A 24,824-nucleotide genomic window follows, 5' to 3' on the forward strand; every position below is an offset into this window, starting at 1 on the left:
ATACTTGGACACGGGAAAAACAAACAGCACAAAAGAAATTATATTTTTCTAAATGTCAATAAGATCTAAGGATGAGCAAGTCCAAAAGTTCCTCACATGATCTTGTGACAGACACCAAATTGTATCTCAAGGTCTCCAAAGGAGAGGGGAAGGACAGATGAGGAAGCACAGAACAACTAAGAAATGAACCAAACACGCAGCAACACAGGTCTACGCAGGCACAGTGATGTTCCCTAGTACTGATGCATTGGAGATGCTAAAACAAGCAAGCTACAAGACCACACGAGTAAATGTCCAAACTGTCCCTCTTTAAATTTCTTTACAATTACCACAATATTAGTTATTGTTATCTACACTGCTATGCAAGCATGTAAACAAAATATGAAGGGTTCAAGACTTTGATATTACAAATATAAATATAATCTATTAAGTTTTAAAAAGGGAATATGACTTCTGTGACCACCGTGTATAGTATGAACCCCCTGATTTAGAAACCAGAGTCTATGTATCAATAAATATTTATCTGTGTAAAGGACTACTGGAGAACAGGTCCAACTTGTTAATAAGAGCTAACTGTACCATGTAAATATATAAGACTTCATGCCTTCAGCATGAAATAGTTTTAGAACAATGACTATATCTTTCTTTTATAACAAAGAAAGAGTCCATTTAAAGATGTCATTCGAGGTCTTATCCCTTAGAAGTCATGGGTAACATCATCTTCTCTCTAAGACAGGGATTATACAACGAGGTGGCTCTGGGAATTTTCCGGGAGTAACTACTTATTTCAGTTCAAATCATCTGCTTTGGCAAAGGCGCTATCTCAGCCAGTGGCTAATGAGTTACTCTCTCAAGCTTTTACCAATGTTTACCTTATTTCAAAATAAGCCTGGCTAAGGTTAGCCTTGTGTTCACACTAAAGAACACAGACGGTCAGCCTCTCACTGGCAACCATCTGAAGCCTGGGCTTAGCACTCACATACCTCTTCACCTCTGCCCGTGGAAGCCCACTGTACAGCTCCATCATGTCCACTGCGGACGCTGTCTCCCACCCGTTCAATAGCAGCCGTTCCTTCTGAAAGGGGGTGGAGAGACATGGATGATTCCCAGCATGCACACCTGAGACCGTGAAGCACACAGGATTTCTCTGAGAGTAGTTCCGTTCCAAAAGCCCATGTCTAGTCCTTTCCTATTCTATATGCACATGCAGTGTTTTCCTGGGAAAACCCATTAGAGTATAGAGACACAAAGAAAAAATTTCTCCTACAAACAACAGTTATTTGTTTGGTTCGATGGCTGGCTGGCTGGCTTCAGAGTTTTGCCATGTTTTGGAGCTTGCTAGCTCAGGCTGGTCTCAAACATAAGATCTTTCTGCCTCAGTCTACCAAGCGATAGGATTGCAGGTGTGAGCAACATGCCACTTAGTAGTCATGTGATACAGTTTATTTAAATGGTGGCAGGTATGGGAGGTTATCTCCAGCAAACAAATGCCTTTTTCCTTTTTTAAGGGCCTATCAAAGATTAAGAGCAATACAAAGCTGTATTAATCACCTATAAAATGTAGACCATGGATAGATGCCAAGTCAAACACACTACAAAACATGCCTTCCATCTACCAGACAAACTGAAGCCGGTCTGGGAAGCAGAAGCATAGAGGAGCTACTGTTGAGCTGTAGGGAGTGATTGTGGTGACATCACCCTGGAAGAAAGCTCAACAGTAGGAGGGCACTTAACAAGCACTTAGCGTGGAAACATGTATTGTCTAGCAAATGTCGAAAAAAATTTTGATGACACCAACAAATAACATTGTGTGGGGCGGTGGGAAAACACTAACAAAATATTGACAATTACTGAAGCTGACTGATAGGATATGGGTGTTTGCTAATCTAGTCTTTTATGCTTGTCTGAAATTCTGCATAACACAAAGTGAATTATACAAAAAAATATGCATAATGAAAACAAACTGTAGGGAAATGTCAATTTGTGTTTTCTATATCAAGGGGACAGACAGGACTTGAGTTCTCCTACCACTAGGAGCACCCTCTGCCTGTGTCACAGGCATAACAGGGCTTCTCATGGTCTAGCTGCCACGGAGAGCAAGTGTTCAGAATCTGCTCTGACCTGGGACTCTAGTGACTTGCAGGTTTCCACTCCCGCCAGGTCACACTGTCGCCTCCGGAGGTTTTCAATCATGATCTGCCCAAACCGGTCATCCATGTTCACCTGAGAAGGGAAAACGCTGGTTAGCCACAACTTAAAGGTCTATGTCCTAAATAAGCAAAACATAATATCCAGTCAAGGCTGACATTTGGAAATACACACGGGAGCAGCTCAGGAGTGGTGTGTGACAGAAAACTGAGCTGATGTATCCCCCATAAAGGGCAGCACACACCCACCTACCTAGTACAATAATTCTATTGTTGGCAGAGAGGCTCACACATGTGCAAAGATGCAATGGTAAGTGTAACTGGAATATGGGAAGAATTATCTGTTAACTTCAATCGATTCTATTACCTTCATAAAATGAAATACCATATAGCTGTGAAAGCAGGCAAGAAAATATAGAGATAGTCACAGAATGATTTTAAGATAAACTCTTAAGAGCAAAGTATAGCCAGGCAGTGGCGCACACCTTTAATCCTAGCACTTAAGAGGTAGAAGCAAGTGGAGTTTGAGAACAGCCTGGTATACAGAGCTAGTTCCAGGACAGCCAGGGCCACACAAAGAAATCCTGTCCTAAACCACCTCCCCCCAAAAGAAGAAGCAGTAGCAAAGGATAGGACTGGTGAGAGGGGCTCAACAGGTAAAGTCACTTGTTGCAAAGCCTGACTACCTAAATTCAATCCCCAGGACTACATGGTAGAAGAGAACCCACACTACAGGTTATCCTCTGACTTACACACATACACACACTCACCATGGCACATGTGTGGCCATATACATACAGAAACATATACAATAAATAAATATTTAAAAATTAAGAAGAAGCAAGGAATAGAGAAATGTGAACAGAATGTTATTGTGTGCTTTCAAGAGACAAGCCAACTTGTCTTTACTGCATTTAACAAACACAGAGCAGGCTGCACTATTTCCCAAGCAGAAGACTGAGGTCTAGGGTCAGAGAGAGATCTGCTTGTCTCGATATAACCTTTCTGATTGTTTGGTTTTATTTTGTTTCTGAGATAGTCTTTTGTCTGTGTGAGCCTTAAACTGGTGCTCCTCCTGCCTTAGCCTCCCGAGTGCCAGAAGACATGTGTACTGTCACAGCACACATACCAGTACTCTGTCACACACAAAGCCAGACAACAGAAATGCTATCCTCTCTCGTGTGCCTCAGGGCAGGTGTCTGAGAGCACATTCTTCTTCATTTTATTGCCTGGGTTTGAATCCTGGCTTGACAGTAGCTGTGACCCTGGAGAAGCTGGGCAACTTCAGTCTATCTGGCAGTACTAAGACCAACCTTGGGATTTGTATGACAGTGAAGTAAACAAAGACGTGGAGAACTTACACAGCAGTGCTGAGCACAGAGTATGTGGGAAGGGAAGTGGGTGCTGCCCACCCGACCACCAACATGGCTTTGTCACTGTAAACCATTTACTGGGAAAAGCACATAAGCAACTAATCTACACTGTGAGGCTGCTGATGGTTGAGGACTATTGATTTAAGTTTCATTTCTATTGACAAAGTGAAGATGGTGGGAGTTGAACCAGGTGAGGAACAGCTGGAGGCAGGGCACTGAAATCTGGCGCAGTCCCAGGTGTGCTCCTGAGTAAAAGGCCTTGAGTCAGAATCAGCCCACCACCTTCCAGAGTATGCTAGATAAATGCTTCTGGACAGAGAGTGCAGAGGCCAGTGAGCAAAGCAGCACACACACGACATGTGGTGGCTGTAATGGTAAAAGTAAAATGCTGCAGATCCCCGAGTGGCTGTGGCGGGCAGCAGGTCCGCCACAAGGCCCCGAAGTGGCTGCAGGCAGCAGGCCATGAGACCATGCTGTAGGTCCCCCAAAGTGGCTGCAGGTAGTGGGCAGTGGGCCCCGAGAGCAGCCAGTCCCAGGCAGGGATGGTGCAGTTCCCCAAATGGCTGCAGTGGGGGCCACGAGGGGTAGTGAGTCCCAGGTAGGAAGCTGCAGTCCCAGCAGATGAGAGACAGAGACCAATAGGCATGCTATGCAGAGTGAAGTTGGATATTTATTCAGTGGGTTATGGAAGGAAAGGGGAGAAGGGGGAAGAGCAGAGAGAGAGGGAGGGGGAGAGAGAGAAAGAGAGAGAGAGAGAAACAGGGGGTAAGGGGGAAAGTGGGGAGAAGGGAGAGACAGAAGCTGCTTCTTCAAGAGAGAGATGGAAAGGGAGGGACTCAGACTGGAAGCTGAAGATCAGCTTGCCTGGGGGGGGGGGGGCGAGGCAGGGCTAGTCTGAGCAAGGGACTGAGCAGACCATTACAGCAGCCATTCTCCATGGGTATGCAGGCCATACCAAGGATGCTTCCAGAGAAAAGCTGAGGGCTGGCTTCCATGGCCAGTGGTCCTGGAGGGAAGGCAGGCTGAGGAACATTTGCAGTTGTAATGTGGAAAGGAGGACAGTCAGCTGACCAAGAACCTGAACCCAGGCTGGAATGGAGAAGGACATACTAAACCCCAATCTAGCCTGGACCTCTCCACTACTTGGCCAAGTCTTCTCGCTGTTCTTGCATGCAATGAATTAAAAAGGAAATTATAAAGTGAGATTCCACTGAAAAGAATTTTTTAAAAAACTGGTTATGATGGTGAACATCTGGAATCCCAACACTTGGGAGGCAGAAGCAGGATCATCACCCAAGTATGAGGTCTACATAGCAAGTTCCAAGCTAGTCAGGGTACACAGTAAGACTGTCTCAAAAAAAAACCTAAGTAAGTAAATAATAAAAACAGCTAGCACGCATTCTGCTTGTTACTTGCCTGTGGAGGCCCAAAAAGGCCAAAGGTCAGAGAGTTTCTAGGTTCTTCAAGGTTATTGTGCTTCTACCTTACACAAAGCTCCCACCTAGTTGTAAATCAGAGTTCTGCTCTCTAAGCTATTGTCAACAGGTGTGGCTAATTGCCAGGCCCTGCACTCCTGGAATAGGGAAGTGGTTTGTTCCTACCTAAAACAAAAGTCTAAGAATCCAACTAAGTTCCAATGCCCTTTATGGAAATAACATGGGATTCCACCCAGGGCGGGGTTTACCTACAAAGTGTCTGGTCTAGGGTGTGAGCATGACTTGGTGACTTGTTGTTTTGTTCTAGGAACAGAATATTTAACTGTGAACTTAGCCTGTGACTTTCAATTGGTATGTTAATGTAGTCTCTTGTCTTACTCCTACCTTTTTAAGCAGTTGGAAATTAAACGCAAATTTCAGTACTCACTAAAAAAATTCGCTCCCGATGCTATATGTTTCTGCATTTTATTACTTTCATTTGTGTCTTCAGATACTTTACTATATTTCTAATACCCACGCCCTTACCTGACAAGAGGTATTTTTGTCAAGGCTGGTCCCCGACACTTGCCTAGTGCTGTGTAGCATTTCATGAATTTCTATAAGGTAAGTTCTAAACAGCAAAGAACTGTAATTAGGAAGGTGGCTCCATGGGTAAGAATTTACTACACAAACCCGAATATCTTGTTTAGATGCTCAGTACCCACATAAAAGTCAGTTTGGCCACATGACAACTGTAATGGTCTGTCCTGTCCCTTTAAGAAACAAGTCCTGCCAGGGACCCACAGAGGCCTAAGGTGGTGGGACCAGCTGCCCCTTGTGGCCTGCTGCCACCTCTCAGGGAACTGTGCTGTTTTACCTAAACCATTACATTGGTGCTCCGTAACTTGGCCAGGCTCTCTCTGCAGGCTCTTTCTGCATTCACTCCCCGGGCCTGCTGAGGAGACATGGAACCCTGGGCTCAGGAACTGCCTGGATGCTAACCCCCCAACACACACCAGTGGCTTCAATTGATGAGTTTTCCCCTTCAGTCAGTTTAACCATTTCTCAGAACCTGAGGCATGGACTGTTGAACTCCCAGCAACTTTCTGGTGTTCCTACAGGGGGCGTGGGCAACCATGGCCTTCATGACTACAGTTGAATCCCTCACTGACATTCATCTATGATTGCTTCTCCTAGCTAAAAATGTGACAGGACCACCAGGGGCAGTCCTCCCACACTAGCAGTGGTACATTCACTTTGAGACCAGGGGTCCCTCGGATTTTTTTGTTTTGTTTTGTTTTTGTCTTTTGTACCACCTGTAAGTGGTTCCCACTGTGAGAGACCACCTGGGGCTGCCTCTAGCCTCTGACATCCGAATCACCACGGACCAGAGTCAGCCAGGCTATATTATCATCCTGCCTATTGAGAGAAGACATTTCCCTACAGGCCTTGAGGTGCCTGCTGTTTTCGAGGGTTTTCACGGTTTCGGCATGGGAAACAAACCCTTAGAAACTATCAGCCACCCGGCTCCGTTTTCCTTTCACTAGGCAGCCCCTTTGCTACCTGTCTGAAAATGCTCTTTTCCTCTTGCTCCCATTCCTTCTATTCTATCCCTGCCACTACTACTGCTGGTCCAGCAGAAACCAACAAGATTAGTCGGATCCACGAGGCAGCTGTTTTCAATTTCAGCCTTTGCTCCCCGCTGCGACTGTGGCTCAGCAGCTCGGAGACAGGGTGGATCATGGTACTGAGCAATTTTTCTCTCTACTTCATATATAAAAGAATGTGTGAATGGTATGGCCACACGGATGTAATTCTGTTTTAAATGTATGTTCTACACGGCCTCTATGTCTTCGTTGTTATCAATTTAAAACTGCCGCAGCTCAAAAGAATGTGGCTTCTCCGTACAACACATGACAACTGCCATTTTAACTGAGGTCAGGTGACCTCACCTCACTGCCATCTTAACTGAGGTCCAGGTTGGGTGGCCAAGTCCCACCATCTTTACTGAGATATTCCCTGCCTAGTTCCCTGATTTACTTATGTTTTTGTCTCTAAATTCCTCTTACTGACTCTGTTATGTTTTACGCAGTGACATGATTTTGGTGGGGCCCACCAAAAGCATCCACTTTGTCCAACTCCTGTTTGTGTGTGTGTGTGTACATGTGACTTGAGTTAACTCTAATGTGTGTGTATGTGTGCATACATGTGACTTAAATATACTTATGTTTACTGTTAAATGTTATAACTGTCCATTGTATCTCATTCCAGACTAAAAAAAAACAGTAAATCTCATGTCTTAAATTGGTATGTACTTTTAAGTCTCTTACAAAAATACGGTATATTTAACCCAACCCTGCTTTAAAATATATTAAGCTGTTCTCTATCATTGTCAGTTTTACTGTTAAGCTTCTACTGCAAGCAGTTTTTTCTTCTATGTCTTTTACAAATATAAATCTTACCTGTTAAGTTGAGAGGCAGTACAGTCAAGCTTGGATCCAGCTCTCCAGGCAGATTCTATACTGTAATTATAACTCATCTATACCTGGCAAACAGCCCTCAACTGCTCAAAGATCTGGGGAATATGGTATTTAAATATTTAATTATTAAAAGACTTTTCAAAACAAAAAGAGACAGGTTGGCTCCTAGCAGCAGCACTCTACCTCCTACCAAGAAGACAGAAGATAGATGGGCACAAAACAATGTCCATCTGCAATTTGCTTCAACTGCCAAGCACTGACCACTGGGAAAAACTGCCTTTCGTCTAAACTGAAGATCTCCAGACAGTAGACAGAATTACTAGAATTGACAGCCTTGCTGCTCAGGTCAAGGTAGGCTTGTCTTCCTACAGATTTCTAGCCCACAGGATCTTCTGGAGCCTGGCAGGCCCTGCGCTAAATAGCAAAAGGTAAATATGACCCTCAGCAACCATGGAGGACCCTGAGGAGTAACTCTAGCTGCCAACCAAGTAAGTTCTCTGTCCTTTTTTTCATCAATAACTCAAGTAAAACTATCCTTCTCAAAGATCTCTGATGCAGTTTGACAACTGAGAGGTTTTGTCGTTTAAAAGGACAGCCTCACCAAACAAATTTCAATCAGCTACAAGTTAACAAAATTCTCTCTCAGGTTGCCTTCCACAGTCTTAAAGATACTTTCCATTATGCAAAAATATCTGTCACAGTCATTCTGACATAAATATGTGACCGTTTATACAATACATATGTCTAAAACTTATGTTTTCACAAACTCAAAGAATTCTTGTGAGTTCCAGGGAGCCAAATTGAAGGATCCACCTTAAACAGGTCAGATACACCCCTCTCAATTCCCTGGTCCTAAATTTTTTTTTCCTAATCTTAACTTTGTCCTCTGTTCTGCCAATACCTTAAACAGGTCCAAGAGACACTGGACAGTTCCATACCACAAACCCTGGACAGGAGTAAAGTGATCAGCTACCTCAGGATGTGACCAGCATCCAGCTTTCTCGGGTTCCCCCCCAAGACGACGCCCACAAATAAGCAGAAAGCAGTCTTGATAACCCACCATCCCAATTCCTTTAACCTATTGTGCCTAACCTCCTGCCTTTTTATTATTAAAAAAAAGAGAGAGAGATATGGGAATTAATGGTCTGTCCTGTCCCTTTGAGACACAAGCCCCGCTCACTCCCCCTTCCATCAGGGCTTTCATCTGAGTGGGCTCTCTCTGTCCCACCACCTCTCCTCTCCCACCTCACTCTCTCTCCCCCCACTTCCTCTTTTTCTCTCTCTCTCTCCCCCTTCCCTTCCATAACCCACTAAATAAACTATACCCACTGTCTCTGCAGTGTGTCTATCCATCTCTCACCCACTGAGGGCCACAGATCTCCGGTCACATGCAGCAGCTCCTCCTGGAACTGGCCTCTCCCCACCTTGTTCCCACTGCGCCTTGTGGAACTGTGCCACTTTACCTAATCAATTCCTTTAATCTGTTTGCCTAACTTCCTGCCTTTTTATTATAAAAAAGAAATGGAGGGGCTGGAGAGATGGCTCAGTGGTTAAGAGCAATAGCTGCTCTTCCAGAGGACCTGAGTTCAATTCCCAGCAACCACATGGTGGCTCACAACCATCTGTAATGAGATCTGGTGCCTCTTCTGGTGTATATATGTTAACAGAACGTTGTATGCATAATAAATAAATAGAGCTTAAAAAAATAAATAAAAATAAAAAAATATAAAAGAGATGGAATTGTTATGATCTGCTGTCCTTGTCCCTTTAAGAGACAAGTCCCACCCTACCCCCCATTTCCCTGGGGCAAGCAGATCTTCAGCCTGAGTGGGCTCTCTCTGCTGGGTCTCTCTTGGGAAGAGGTGGCTGCTGCCTCTTCTCATCTCCCCCCTAACCTCTCCTGTCTCTCTCTCTGCATGATGTCTATCAATCTCTCACCTGCTGTGGCTCCTCATGGGACCAGCTGCCCTGCCAATCCGCCAAGATCTTTCACCCGCTGCCTCCCATCCACATGGGACCCACAGAGGCCTTGAGTGGTGGGACCAGCTGCCCCTCGTGGCCCACTGCCACACCTCAAGGAACTGCACGGTTTTCTCCAAACCATTACAGCAACTATAATTCAGTGCTGGCGGAGAGGGGTGGAAACAGAGGACAAGCTCCAGGTTCAGTGTAGAGACCCCCATCTCATAGGAACAAGACAGAGAGCATCAGAGGCCTCCACATGGTGCACATGGGTATATCATCACCCCCACCTCCCCCAGCAGTACACAACTAGAGCTCAGAAGACTCTCAAGAGCCCACACTTAGAGAACTGAGGCAGTGTGGAGGGGAAAATACATATACTAACTCATGCGTGCCTCACAACACACTAGGAAGCATGGTGCTACTGTTCTCGGCAAGAAAACAGGCACAATGACTGGACGCAACTTGTCCTCATCACACAGGATTCAGACTCAGGCAGGATCATTTCAAAGCTCCAAGAGGGTTTTTTCCCCTGCAGCTACCAGACCAATGTCAGTGATCGTAGGACTAGGGCATTTTATGCTGCAATAAAGGAGTATATCAAACTTCCCTTACAAAATTAGGAGCTCTTGCAACTCTAGGTCAAATGCCCAAATGAAACTCCTGGCTGGACCTGAGGAGTCCATCAGTCCCCATCTCCATGTGGTTCACAAGTACCCAGTCTGATGTGGGATTTCATTGGTCAATAAAGAAACTGCCTTGGCCCATCTGATAGGGCAGAATTTAGATGGGCGGAGTAAACAGAACAGAATGCTGGAAGAGGAAGTGAGCTCAGATGCAGGGCAGCTCCTCTCAGAGCCAGATGCGATGCAGCCAGCCACCAGGTCAGACATGCTGAATCTTTCCCGGTAAGCGCACTTAGTGGTGCTACGCAGATTATTAGAAATGGGCTAAATTAATACGTGAGAATTAGCCTAGAAGAGGCTAGATATAATGGGTCAGGCAGTGTTTAAAAGAATACAGTTTGTATGTTGTTATTTCGGGGCATAAGCTAGCCAGGCGGCCGGGAGCTGGGTGGCAGGAACGCAGCCCGCAGCTCCTTCAACACCAGTCTAGGCTACCTCTGTCCCCAACCTCTCCAGCCCCCTCAGGCCACACCTTCCACACGACTCAGGAGTGGCAGCTGCAGGTCCCTTAGTCTCCATCCTCTACACCAGTCACAGTCAATGTCTTCCATTCACATCCCTGCTTGTCTAACGGCCTTTGAGTCTGCTCCTCCTGCTAATACTGTCAAAATTACCTCATGCCATTATGCCTCAAGTTCTATAGATATCTGTAGATAACAGAATGATAAAAAATTTTAAAACTTTTCCCAAGAATTAAGTTCCAAAATCTCTAATTGCTGTTGGGAAGTCAAGAAACCAAGAGAAAAGGGGCCAGGGGCCGCTAGAACAGACCGATGGCTGCAGACAGAAGGGAACGAACAAGGAAGAACGGAGGCAAAGCTACACTGGAAGCCCATGCAGAATCCACCTCGGGAAACTCTTACCTGCTCGTAGTTTATGAACATGGCCGTCTCAAAACTGCTGGCTGCCCACTTTAGGAGGTTGGCTGACTGCTCTGGAGTCATGTAAACCAGCACACATTCAGTTATCAGGAGTGTTGGCAATCTTAAGGAAAAGAAAGAAGAGGTAAGTATGTTTTCATCAAGTCAGGGCATCGACTTACACAAACATGGTGGCACTGGCAGTTCATATTCAAGAAATTCAGACGCAGCAGGCACTGTATGATCAATGTCTAGTACAGGTGTCAAAAGACGTAACTCCTGAGAAGAGAACAAGGAGCAGAGGTCTGTCTCTCTATGAAAATCAGTTCACTACGTGGGGTGGGATGCAGAAAAGGAGATGGATCTGTTGCTGCCGTGCACCTACTGTCCTGGGGCAATGGCACCCTGCAGATTCTCCCATCACAGGAGTTTATTCTTTTTCCCTGGAACTTAAGCCCTTGCTCTGGCCATCACAGCAATGGGCAGCAGCAAACACAAGACAGTGTGGCCATCACCTGCAGTGGAGCCTGACCTTTTCCTTCAACAGAATCCTTATAGAAATAAATGGATTCCAGGCAGCCAAGTGATGGGAAGAGAATGAGGAAGCATCGTGGCTGACGGCTGCCAGCTGGCCCATCCATTGGTTGCTCAGGCCCCTGGAGCTATCAGCATGCCTGGCCCCAAGAAAGAGGCACCCAGTTCAGTCCAGCATCCACTGCCAACTCACAGCATCCTTAGCAACATGTGAGTTATCTCAAACCCCTGAGCTGAGTATGCAGCAATTACAATATTCACTTAACAGACTGTAATTCCTCTTAAGTGAAGGTCTCCCATAAAAAGCTGAAAAATAAAGGCTTAGAATACCTAAGCCTTTTATTTATTTGTTTGTTTGTTTTTATTCATTGGTTCAGTGCTTTCCTAGCATATATCAGGCCCTGTGTTTCATCCCCAACACCAAATAAAATTAAAAAGCTAATAACAATGTTGTTTTGAATGGTTATGTTCTACAAGATTCCATTAATAGCATTCACTGATCTACCAGACATAAGGTAGCTGCAAAAACCTTTTTATGACTTCACATACATACGCCTTGCATACTGGCCACTCTTACCCCCTCTGTTACCACTCCTCTCCCCCACTTCCAACAAATCTCTCTCATGTTCATGATTATTCTTTGTTTTATGATCCACCAAGATTCCTGAGGGCCATCGCTGTGAGAATGCGTTTGGAGCCGTCTGTTGCAGCCTGATGGGCTCAGCAGCAGAGGGACAATTAGAAACAGCAATCACTCCTTTTCCAAAATCTATCAATAGCCAGTAGTCCAGGGTAAAGTTTAGGGCTCTGTGAGCCCCTCCTCCTCCCTTGACTGGCTGCTGACAGGAGTGGTCCCATGTGGATCGGTGCAGGAAACCAGTTGATGTGAATTAATGACTGTAATGGTTGTGTCAAGTCCAGCATGGCATCTCCTAGTGGCTTAGCCTATCTTGTGGCTCTTACACACTTCCCACCCCCTCTTCCTCAACACAGCCTAAGCCACAGCAGGGTGGTACGAGGGACTTGTTTAGGGCGGGTCCACACCCACCATTCTGCCCAATACTCTGTTGTGGTTCTAGAACATCTCATCTGGTCCTTTCTTAATTCATTTGCAGTCCTTCTGACTCCTCTGCTAGGTCCCTATCCCTTCCCTTCACTGTAAGTCATAAGAGTATCAGGACTGGCTATTTCTCCAAAATTAACTGACCTGTTTTGTCTTTAATTTTAGATTGTGGAACAAATAAACTACATGAAATCAAATGATAAAAAATAAGAAACTGATAAAAAAGAACATAGTATATCTTTTAAACATATTACTACAAAGCTACAATAATCTCTACATACCAAAGTTAAAAGTTATTCATAACTTCTCCCCTAATCACCATAAGCAAAAACTAAAATTATAGAAACGTAATAGCATCTCAGATTTTCTGTTTGTTTTTTGAGACAGGTTCTCACTTTGAAGACCAGGCTGGTGATGAACTCATGATCCTCCAGCCTAAGGCTAGTGTTATAGGTACACACTACACCATTACACCTAGCCATTGCTCTCATTTTCCTTTTTTTTTTTCCTTTCTTTTTTCAGTACTGAGGACTAAACCTAGGGCCACATGCACGCTAGGCAAGTCCCCAATCCTATATCCCCAATCACATTTCTCAAATTTTTTTCTTTCCTTTTTCTCCTTTTTTCTTTCTTTTTCTTTTGGTTTTTTGAGACAGGGTTTCTCTGTAGCTTTGGAGTCTGTCCTGGAACTAGACCAGGCTGGCCTTGAACTCACAAAGATCCGCCTGTCTCTGCCTCCACCTGTCTCTGCCTCCCGAGTGCTGGAATTGAATTAAAGGTGTGTGCTACCCACACCCTGGCTCAGATTTTTAAAAACCAGCTATCATTCCTATAAACTTGTAACATGGATTGCTGGGTTCTGATATTATTCCAGTACTCAAAGAGAAAACTTCAGAAATACAGCAGTGAAATAAGCTGCTCACAATCACACCCTAGTACACATGCTATCAGAAGTCCAATCTGTATAACTGGACACGGCACCTATGCTCATAACTGACAACAGTTATGAGAAAGGAATGGTGTCCACAGCAAAGTCTAGCACTGACCTGATGTTGTCAACCAGCCACTCTGTTCCCAAGAATTCCATTTTGGCTTTTTAAACAGTGAAATTATCTATACCTCCACTTGGCTAAGATGCACACCCAGTGCTCACTGGAACACTGTCCAGTCTCCATACACGTGCATGTGTATGTGGGTGGGCAGGGAGAAGAGGACATCAGGTGTCTTCCTCTATCACTCTGACCTTACTGCTTCTCATAGAACCAGAAGCTCTTCATTTTGGCTAGGCTGGCCGGCCAATGAACTACCAGGATCTACCTGTCTCCTCGCCACCACACTGAGGTTATGGGCACACACAGGTCCAAATATGCGCACGGCAAGAGCTCATACCACTGTGCCATCTTCCCAGCTCCACCAGACATCTCAAACCCAATGCAGCTGAATGACAGTACAGAAGGGCAAACCCTGAATCAAGAAGACAGAAGTAAGTCTATGTTGCAAACACGGTGAGTATCAGAAAGCAAACCGCTGAAAGGAAGACTGTCTCTCCAAATTAACACCACGATCTAATTCTACAACCTTAAGTCATATGGTACAGGATTACAGCTCAGGCTAGCATTCCCTGGAATCTCCAGCAGTGCATAAACTAGGCATGGTGGTACATGCCTGCAATCTCAGCCCTGGGGGTCTGGGGGGTGGGGGTAGGGAAAAGATAATCAGAAGTTTGTGGTCATCCTTGGCTGCATTGCAAGTTCAAAGCCAGCATGAAAACCTTGTCAAAAAACAGGACAAACAAAACAAAATCTCATATTATATTATTAGAAATGTTACAAAAAGGAAGAAAACCCATATTACCATATCTCATCTAATAAATCAATGACTAAAGAGATATAGTTGCTCAAGCTTTAGAAAAGAATCCTTAATCACGTTTGTTTATGAGTATGTACATGGAGGTCAGAAGACAACCTGTAGGAGTCGGTTCTCTTTTTCCATCGTGTAAGATGGAAAGATCATAAAGATCAACTCAGCCTTCCAGACTTGGTGGCAAAAGTTTTATCACTATTATATAAGCTATGACTAGAAGGAAATTTCATCAAAAAGACAGTGTTGTCAACTTGGCAGCATCTAGAATCACCATGGAGACAGGCCTCTGATAATGCCTGTGGGATATATTGATTGAGCTAAGACTCCAGATGATGAGGGAGCCAGGTTACCTAGGAGCATGCAAGCCAATCAATCTACGCTGAGTTGCTTACTGACATCCTCTCAAAGCACAAACCTAAGGAAACCAGTGTCCCTGAATATCAGTATGTGCATTGAGCCAACAGAAGAATATGCTACATGCTATAGTCTGAGAACTGTGAGTGGGAAATCCCAGGGACAAGAGGCATGAACTCGGCGTTCACTGACTCACTTCTCTCTCATCCTCTAACACATACCTGAAAGCCATAAAGAGAAGAGGTTTACTTTGGCACACAGTTTTAGAGTTTTCCATCCAAGACCAGTTGGTCCTGTTGCTTTGGGCCCAAGGCCAGGCTCCATATAGCCAGAAACAAATGGCAAAATAGGGTACACTTCATAACCAGGAGCAGAGGGACAGACTGTGACTCCAACATCCTTCAGGAGCATGCTCCCAAAGTAACTCCTACCCAGTTCCTGTTCCTAGAGGTTCCATCCCTCCTAACAGCACCATGGCCTGGGAACTAACAGTGCTCTCTGAATTCTCAGTGAGCCAGAGACTCCATGGCAGCACTAGGCCATTAGAGCCATCTCTCGCATGGGACAGGTGGTCTACAAGTTCTACAGAGAATAACCGTGCTGCCGAGTGTGGGTTGAACAGGTAAAGAAGATCACCAGTGTGCAAAGACACCGTTCCCACACTGACGGTGGCATACGTGTTAGAAAACCCAGGAAGACTCGATGCTCCCCCTTCTCCCAGAGCTTGCCCATGTTTCACATCTTCCCACCTTCCTCAGAAGAACAGAGGTCTTCCCCTGCCCCAGGGACAGCTAAGCTCAGTCAGGCTCTATCCCCAATACACTTGTCCTGGCACTTATTTCCCCAGCTGCTCATTTCTTTAACTTTCTGCAATGGATACTTGGTCTTGCTTTGTTTTTCTAAGCAGCATTCCCTTGACTGTCTCTTCCTTTTAAATGTGCTCCTGTGTACTAACTTCAAATATTCACCCCAGCGTCATCTTCATCTTTGCAGACACCTACCACTACGTGTTGAACTGCAGTCACACTTTGACCAGCATCCTGGTTCTAAATCCACACTTCATTCCCTCATCTCCACAGAGGAGAGCTCTCAGAAACTTGGTGTGGACACGGAGGAACCTTCTTGTTACTTATGGCCACTTCAGCAATGTAAGCATACTTATGAAAACACAGTCAGTAGTCTGGAGGTGTGAGCTTTACATATCTTGTCTCACAATGAGGGCATTATTTTGCAACTTCATCATTTTAAATTCATCATTAGATTCTGAGTTGTCTCCATGTTGATTTGAGTTATGCACTCCATGTTTTATTCATCCGTTATCCTTCTAGTGGGCATTTTCAGTTTTCCTCTATTCTGCTTGCTAAAATTAACACCTACCTTAAGCATGAAACACCCTATTTGGAAAATATACGCAAAGTAGAACTTTTGAATCGCGCATTTCAACTCTGCTAGCTACTTCCCATTACTCCTCATCATGGCTTGTAGCCAGTTCATTCCCACATGCTAAGTAAGTCACTGCAGCCTACTACCCACCACTCGCATCCTGATCAACACTATATACAGTCAGATTTACACATTCTTACCCCCTTGATAGGAGAAAAACCAGAGTTTCATCTGATGGTTTCTGTGCTTTGATAGCCCTGGTCATCTGGAGGCTATTATGGTTTGATAGCCCGGGTCATCTGGAGGCTACTGTGGTTTGATAGCCCGGGTCATCTGGAGGCTACTGTGGTTTGATAGCCCAGGTCATCTGGTGGTTACTGTGGTTTGATAGCCCTAGTCATGTGGAGGCTACTGTGGTTTGATAGCCCTAGTCATCTGGAGGCTACTGTGGTTTGATAGCCCTGGTCATCTGGAGGCTACTGTGGTTTGATAGCCCTGGTTATCTGGAGGCTACTGTGGTTTGATAGCCGTGGTCATCTGGTGGCTACTGTGGTTTGATAGCCCTGGTTATCTGGTGATTACTGTGGTTTGATAGCCCTGCTCATCTGGAGGCTACTGTGGTTTGATAGTCCTGAATGTGGTGGCTACTGTGTTTTGATAGCCCTGCTCATCTGGAGGCTACTGTGGTTCGCATGATATGCATATATCATATATCCTGAAATTCTGTCACTTTGGTCATTTATGGAGCACTTTTTATGAGCACTAGTGTTGTGGAATATTTAACTGTGTAAAGGTGTGCTACATTTGTTTCTGCTGTGGAACATTATTTAACTGTGTAAAGGTGTGCTACATTTGTTTCTGCTGTGGAACATTACTTAACTGTGTAAAGGTGTGCTACATTTGTTTCTGCTGTGGAACATTACTTTAACTGTGTAAAGGTGTGCTACATTTGTTTCTGCTGTGGAACATTACTTTAACTGTGTAAAGGTGTGCTACATTTGTTTCTGCTGCATTTGTTTAATTATGAAAAGATGTATTGTCTTACCTTGCCTGCCTAAGGCATCTGATTGGTCTAATAAAAGGCTGAATGGCCAATAGCTAGGCAGAAAAAGGATAGGCAGGGCTGGGGGAGCAGAGAGAATAAATAGGAGGGAAAAGTCGAGGCAAAAAAGAGAGGGAAGAAAAGAGAGGAGAACAAGGGAGAAAGAGAGAGACACATCTGTAGCCAGGCAGGCAGCCAGACACAGAAGAGCAGGAAAAGTAGGAATACAGGAAGAAAAGGTAAAAAGCCCCAAGGCAAAAGGTAGATAAAGAGAAACAGGTTAATTAAAGTTAAAAGAACTAGCCAGAAACAAGTCTAAGCTAGGCCAAACATTCATAACTAGTAAGTCTCGATGTCATGATTTGGGAGCTGGTTGGTGGCCCAAAAGAGAAAAGCCTGGTACATGTTAGTCTCTATGAATTATAGAAACTAGCTCTCTCTTTACATGTTGTTATAAGCTCTCTAACATTTAGTTTATTATATTAAGGCCAGCACTTTAAAAAGGAATCATAGGTGAAAAGCAGACAAGGAAAAGAATGCTTAGAAATCTCAGAAAACACCAGGCAGTCAGTAGTGGCACACGCCATTAATTCCAACATTCTGGAGCAGAGGCAGACAGATCTCTGAGTTTGAGGCCAGCCTAGTCTACAGTGAGTTCCAGGACGGCCAGGGTCACACAAGAATCCCTGTCTCGAAAAACAAAAACAAATGAAAAAACAAAAATCTCAAAAAGCTACACTAGGTAGCAATGATACAACAAAGACCAGTAGCAAGTAACAAGCTACACCACGACTAACTGCATCTCATAGCTCACATAAAATCACAAACACATAAGGGGGTAAAAAAAAATCTCACTGTGTATTCATGTTACATTTCTTTAGCTTCTCTTCCAGCTCAGAAAGGTCTCGTAGATCTGCTCCAATGATGGCATATCTCTTTGAATCCAGCATGTGCCCATCTGTAAATACAAAAAATAAAAATAAAATCTCATTTCAACACAAGTCAATGACATCATTCTTTTAATGAACATGGCCTTTTCCTCTTTTTTTTTAAAAGGTTACTTTATTTTAAATTTTTTACGTGTATGGATGTTTTGCCTGCATGTATGGCTGTATATAATGTGCAAGCCTTGTGTCCTCGCAAGCCAGAAAAGGGGACCAGATCGCCTGGAACTGGAGTTACAGATGGTTTTGAGCCTTCTTTGTGGATGCTGGGAACCAAGCCTAGGTCCTCTGGAAGGACAGTAAGTGCTCTTAATGCAGAGCCATCCCTTAAACCTAGATACAGCTTTTTCAAAATTAGAGTAACTTTAATCCAGGTATGGTGGCACACACCTTTAATCCTAACACCTGGGAGGCAGAAACAGATCTCTGTGAATTCAAGGTAAATCTAATCAACCTAGCAAGTTCCAGGATAGCCAGAGTTACAAAGAGAAACCCTAGCCCCACAAAAAAGAACAAAAGAATAATAGTTGTTATTATTAGTTAAAGTAATAAAAGTAATTACTATTTTTGTTATTACTATTATTACTGAAACAGCAATCTTTAGGTTTAGTGAAAGACCCTGTGGATAAGGATAGAAGAGAACACCTCTTCTGGTCTCATGGGCACATACAGCCTCAAATGCACATCCATACTATAGGGGCCCATATTTCTACATTGTATGGCAGCCAGAATTTTAGAGTACAATTTTTATCTGCCACACAAAAAGTGGTCACCTAGCCTTTTGAGACAAACTGACACCATCCAAAGCAAGTGGTCAGAATATGCTAATGTCACTCTGCTCCTTCTTTGTAATTTGGGAGGTCACCTGGGGAAGAGGTATTAATTCAGTCTACATGACAGAGTTAAGCATACAGAGCAGGAAGATAGACAAGAAGACATGACAAAATGGACATGGATAAGGTGGACATGACCACCGTCATTCTTCCCGCTACCTAGGAAACAGAATGCTAATGAACTTCCCTCTCAGTTTACATTTTGGTATAAGAGCTGTTTGAAAGATAAACGCAGGTGATTTTCAGGATGTAAATTCGGACTTCATGAAGGATCCCTGAAAACTCCCTCCCGATAAAGTCATGTGAGTTGTGTCTTTATTCCCACACCTCCACTCTGGTTCAAAAAATAATTTATGTCGGGGCTGGACCCCGATACCACATACACATAAATAAATCACATGATAGGAGAGAAAAAGTTAATCCAAACCACATCTTCTAAAGTTGTAAGTATAACATTGTAGCCTTTTTCCTTTATGCTTAAACTCACATAGCGAAACACCTCTCTTTCACATACATGTAATAAAATGGAACCACTCAATACATGTTTCTTTCTTTGTAGCTGTTTTTTTTTCCTTTGGGAGTCTAATTTCAGCTATTCCCGGTGGCAACTGACATTCTTGTATATCAATAAAGAACAGCATAAAACAGTTTTAACATCATCTATATCAAAAAGACACTCAAATTTTTGTGAACCTGAATCTAATGACCAGAGCTCAGAGAAAAATTACAAGTACAAAACTTATAATTACCAAAGACTAATTTTTTTAACAAAATAAACATATATAATTTTTTAAGAAATAACCATGACCCTTTAATAAGACAAACAAAGCTTTTTAAAACCAAAATTAACTGTTAAACATTTAGGTACAAGAAATTACAGCAAATATCTTTTGGCCTTTTATAATAATTTTAAGTCTGGCTCTCTCTTTTTTTTTTTGGTTTAGTCAGACATTTTTAGACAAACATTTTGATTATTATTTTAGTCTTTTGTCTTTTTTTGTTTTTTGGACAATATAAAAACCTCTATTAAAAACCTTTTTAGACAATGTGTAAATTTTTATCAAAGTCTTTTTTGTGATTTTATTTAGCAGAACATTACATAAAACAAAAGCAGAAATATGCATCTTAATTAAAGGTGATAAGTATTTGTAACCCATATATATTTTTTTTCCTGTGGAAACAAAAACATTTTTAAACATAATGTATCTTTTGACATTTACTTTAAAATTAACATTTTTTGAAGTTACAGGTTGGTATAATTGAAAACTTCTTATAAGTAGTATCAGGACAGGAAAGGGTTAAGACGGGAAACTGCTGGCCAGCAGAAGAGACCTTGAGTGTTATCATATGGAAGAACTTGGCTCAGAAAAGAGGGGGCAGCAGCAGTGGGCACAGAGAGTGTCCTTGGCTGTCAATGCTTTTTTAAAAAGTTTTTTTTTTGTTGTTGTTGTTAACTTTTTGACCATGATCTCAGATTTTTTGTTTTACATTTGCATAGTTTCTTAATTGTAAGCGGTCAATTTCCTGCCACCTGCATCTGGTCCCTCTCTCCTGCCTAAGGCAAAGACCCTCAGGATACAGAGAGAGAATGCGGGAGAGGGGGCTGCCCTGTTCTGCAGCAGCCGGCCTCTCTCAGTGACTAGCTCCACTGCCTGCCTTCTGAAGAGGCATCCCTCTGCCCTCAGCCTTCTCAAAAGGCATCCCTCTGCCCTCAGCTGGGTGCATGATGATTTTGTCACCCGCTCCATCTCAGGTGTCCTTGCTCCCTGGCCTTGGAGTCCCCCAGCCCCCACCCAGATCCTCTGCCACATTGCATTTCCCGAAGTCTCAAGGCTTAGCTCTCAGCACCCAGAGTGTATTCTCTGCCATCAGACCTGGTTCAGGGCTAGGGATACAGACCCTAGATGGGCCGCTGTCAAGTCATCTGCATTTTACATTTAAGTTTTGTCTTTTTTTTTCTTGTCAGTCCAGTCTTAAACATAAAAAACAAAGAGACAACAGTTTTCTGGAACTCCAGGGGATCACCATGCATCCAATGTAGTGGTCCCAGAGACATTTCAAGTCACAGGCATGTACTCCCTACCCTCTTTGCGCCCAGTTTTTTTTTTTTTGGGGGGGGGGGCACTCTCCAAGATTTTGTCTCTCTCCTCTCCATCCCTAACGGGCTCCATAGGAGCCTCCAGGATATAGGTTGAGAGAGAAAAATACAAAGCAACAATTACCATAATATAACATAAAAGGACTTTGACAAATTCCTGGGACAAGACACATTTCCTCCCATGGTGGGAAAAACCCAAATAGCTATCTCTGAGGTAGCTGCAAATGACCCAGGGCCCATGGGTAGAATGTCGGCTCCTATCTAATGACCCAGGAGCAAAACTCCCTGTCTGAAAATGACCAGAAGCCAGAAAGGCCCCTGTCTGGAAATGACCCAGGAGTGGGAGAATTCCCATCCCTATCAGAAAATGACCCCGGGCCAGCAAGGCCCCTGTCTAGAACTAACATGGGAGTGGGAGAATTCCCATCCCTATCTGAAAATGACCTGGAGCCAGAAAGGCCCCTGTCTGGAACTAACCCGGGAGTGGGAGAATTCCCATCCCTGTCTGGAAATGACCCCGGAGCAAAACTCCCTGTCTGAAAATGACCTGGGAGTGGGAGAATTCCCATCCCTATCTGGAATTGGAAGACAAGGCGTCCCTTGCTTCTTCAGCGTCTCTGTACCAGTGCATCCACTTCAGGGAACACCTGTCAATACCAAAATCCCAAATCGGTCGACCAGTATAAAACCAAAGCAGCCATAGTCAGACAGACAAGACAAAATGACAGAGACAAAGAGACAAGAGACAAAAGACAAAGAGCGCTCTCTCACCGGTAGATGCTAATAAACCTCCGGGCTTCTATCATCCTGGTGGAATCTCTGGGGTTCCCGGCCAACGCACCATATGTTGTGCCCAGATTACGACCCCCAGAGAGAGACCACCAGAGAGGCCCAGACTGTAATAAGCAAGGTTTAATCAGCATAATACAAACATGTTTGGAACTCATCTCCATCCCCGTTACAACAAGGTAGAGAAGAGTTGTATCTCCTCTGTGGGGTAAGCTTTTAAAGGCATAACTACAAAGAGGCTTTTTGAAGCTGCTTTGGCATGGGTACAAGGACTTTTGCTCCCTCCCATTTTGTTAAGTCAGCTTTTTCCTTGTTTCTAGAGCAAGGCCACTGTTCTTGAGTTAGGCCATCTTTATCAGCCTGTACCAGGTGCCTGGCTGGGCTGAGCTAAGCGACCTTGTGCTCGGAATCTCCTGGGTGGGAGAGGGGAAGGCCACTATCTTCCTGGGAAAACACTCTGCTAGGAAATTTCTTTTTGCCCCTTTGAGAATAAGGGGTGAGGGTCCCACACTCACTACAGAACACGTGGGATCACCAAACTAAAACACCTCATATTCAGCCCATCCCTTACTACTAGACACATGGTATTGCCAAACTTTCTCCCTTTGAGACACTGCAATGAGCACTCTGGTACATAGACGGATGAAGTACCTGTCAGTTACTTCTTCAAGGCACAGGAATGTGAGTGGAATTAAGAAGTCCAAGATTAAATTATTTAAATACTGAGTGGGCGGTTCTATAAACACTACACCATCTGTAATGTGTTACGTTTAAAGGAAAGTAGTTGATGTAGCAATGCATTTACAAATGAGTAAGAACTGAGTTTTCAGCTGTGCCAGAGGTGGGAATGGTGTCTGCAATGGTTCTCAAGCTTTAGGACCATCACAGTCTCCCTGAGGGCTGCACTGAGTTAGGATTGTGTAGACCTCCCCACCGCAGACAACTCCATCTCTAGCACATTCCCAGGTGGCTCTGATGTCAGTCTGGAGCCTACACTTAGAAAGCAATGGCTACAAATGCAATGACCCCAGCTTTGAGGGTCATCAATGTAGTCATGATACTTTGGTGTGTCCTTAGAAACTCTTTCAATTACTGAATGACTCGTTTGTTTGTTTTTTAGCGCAGTCTGGTTTTGCACTCCCAGAAATCCTCCCACCATTTGAGTGTTGGGGTAACAGGTGTGTGTCGCCATGCCAGACCTATTATATCTCTACACAGGCCTTATTTTACTGTCTCCTCACCGGTACAGACCACGTGGGAAGGTGAGACCACAGCCATCCTGAACCACTGCTACTGATTCACATTCTGGCTCTGAGAACCCCCACAAAAGGTGCTGAAAATGGCAGAGCATCTGTCTAGCATGTATAAAACCCTCTAGTCAATCCCCAGGACTAAGGGGGAAAAATTATAGCAAGTAAGTAGGTGCCCTTATCTTCATCAGCCCATTTGGCTGATTCAAACAAAATGAAAAAAAATATAAACATATCCTGGGAACCCCTTAGCTGTCAGTGAAGCAATAAAGGACAAACAGGGAACCCAGAGTCAGTCCCAAGGTACCACAGTGCTGGCTCAAGAAAATAATACAAAGAATACAAAACACTTGTTTGCCTATAATATAAACAAACAATTCCCATATGCCTATATGCCTTCTTAAAAAATAATACATTGATGGCAAGAAATCTTGAATGAGTTTTTCCATTCCTGACCAAAACCCAAAAGACACACAACAGAATTTTGAAGCATGCATTTTTCTAATACGGAACACAGTGGTGGAAAGAGGCAACCAAGTAGTTTGGAAGAGACTTATCTTACTAGGACCAGTATCGAAACAGTAAAAAGCAAACAGTGAACAAGGACAGCAGATGTGAACGCACAGTGTTCAGAGGCTCTCAGCCCCAGCCTGTGTCACACCACAGGCAGGAAGCCCTGGACAACATGACCTAAGGACTGGAACAGCACACATCAGCACCACACGCAGTTGGCCCTGACTCAAACTGTTATTTAGATATATGAGGTCTACTGTCTGTCCTCAGAGGAAGCCTCTCTGCTATGTCACAGAGAATAGAATGGACCTGTAGGGGACATGGGCTTAGAGCAAGTTCCAATGAGGTTTTATTATTTTGAGAAAACATACACTTCTATGAAATTCAGCACTGGCCAGAGACCACAGATCAAGTGGAAAGCCATGCATACTGGAGTGCTCCCCAAAGAAGATGACAGAAAGGTCTTGACCATGACCATGGGAGATGCATCCCTCCTTTTCTTCTAAGTTTTTTTTTTTGTTTGTTTTAAGAGAACATGGATGAAGGGTCAAAGTGCTTTATGTGATGCTTACAGAATGGGAATGTCCAGGTCTGAAAAGCCAATTAGTATTGGTTTAAATCCTGGGTATTGGGTAAGGGGGTATAAGCCTAAAATCCTAGCACTTGAAGGTAGAGGCACAGGACTGAGAGCTGAAAGGCAGTTTCGGTTATATAGTGACTTTGGGCCAGCCTGAGTTTCATGAGACCTGTCTCAGGGGAAAAAATTAAAAATGACACCTATGCATTACTACTGGTAGTTTTATAATCAAACTCATTTAGAGGACTTGTTGCTAAGGGGACAAAGGCAAAGCTTTGAAAATACAACTGATAAGGCTTAAAAATTAAGAACTAGCTTATACATGGCCAAAATGAAGAGACAATTAATTATGAAAATTCTCATTACATAAGCTCAGTCATTCTTCAGCCTAAGTAGAGGTTCTCAACCAGGAACAACTTCGCCTCTCAGGAGCATGCAGCATATCTAAAGACACACTTGCTTGTCGTGACTGAAGGCTGTGTTGTGGGAGTATCCCATGAAGAGCAGGGCCACCCCCAGCAGAATCAGACGTGAAATATCAGTAATGAAGACACAGAGACCCTGACATAAAGAGAGGCATCAAAACTCAAGATCTACTTACTAGTCAGCAGTAAACTCTTAAAAGTCATGCAGTAACTACCACACAGTGCCAGCACTC

At 43.9% G+C, this 24,824-nt stretch overlaps 1 protein-coding gene across 3 annotated transcripts in view; it reads right to left on the reverse strand.

The window, feature by feature from the left end:
• Lcmt1 (leucine carboxyl methyltransferase 1) overlaps positions 1 to 24,824 on the reverse strand; it is a 79,344-nt gene that overhangs the window by 20,711 nt on the left and 33,809 nt on the right. For all 3 annotated transcript variants that reach the window (XM_057779956.1, XM_057779955.1, XM_057779957.1), the window contains exons 6-9: positions 18,018 to 18,120; positions 10,927 to 11,047; positions 2,122 to 2,223; positions 984 to 1,075 (exon numbers count right to left, since the gene is read on the reverse strand). In XM_057779956.1, coding sequence (XP_057635939.1) covers positions 984 to 1,075; positions 2,122 to 2,223; positions 10,927 to 11,047; positions 18,018 to 18,120 — 418 coding nt within the window. The remainder of the gene's footprint in view (positions 1 to 983; positions 1,076 to 2,121; positions 2,224 to 10,926; positions 11,048 to 18,017; positions 18,121 to 24,824) is intronic.

The sequence above is a fragment of the Chionomys nivalis genome, chromosome 8, assembly GCF_950005125.1.
Source record: "Chionomys nivalis chromosome 8, mChiNiv1.1, whole genome shotgun sequence".
Lineage (NCBI taxonomy): Eukaryota > Metazoa > Chordata > Mammalia > Rodentia > Cricetidae > Chionomys > Chionomys nivalis.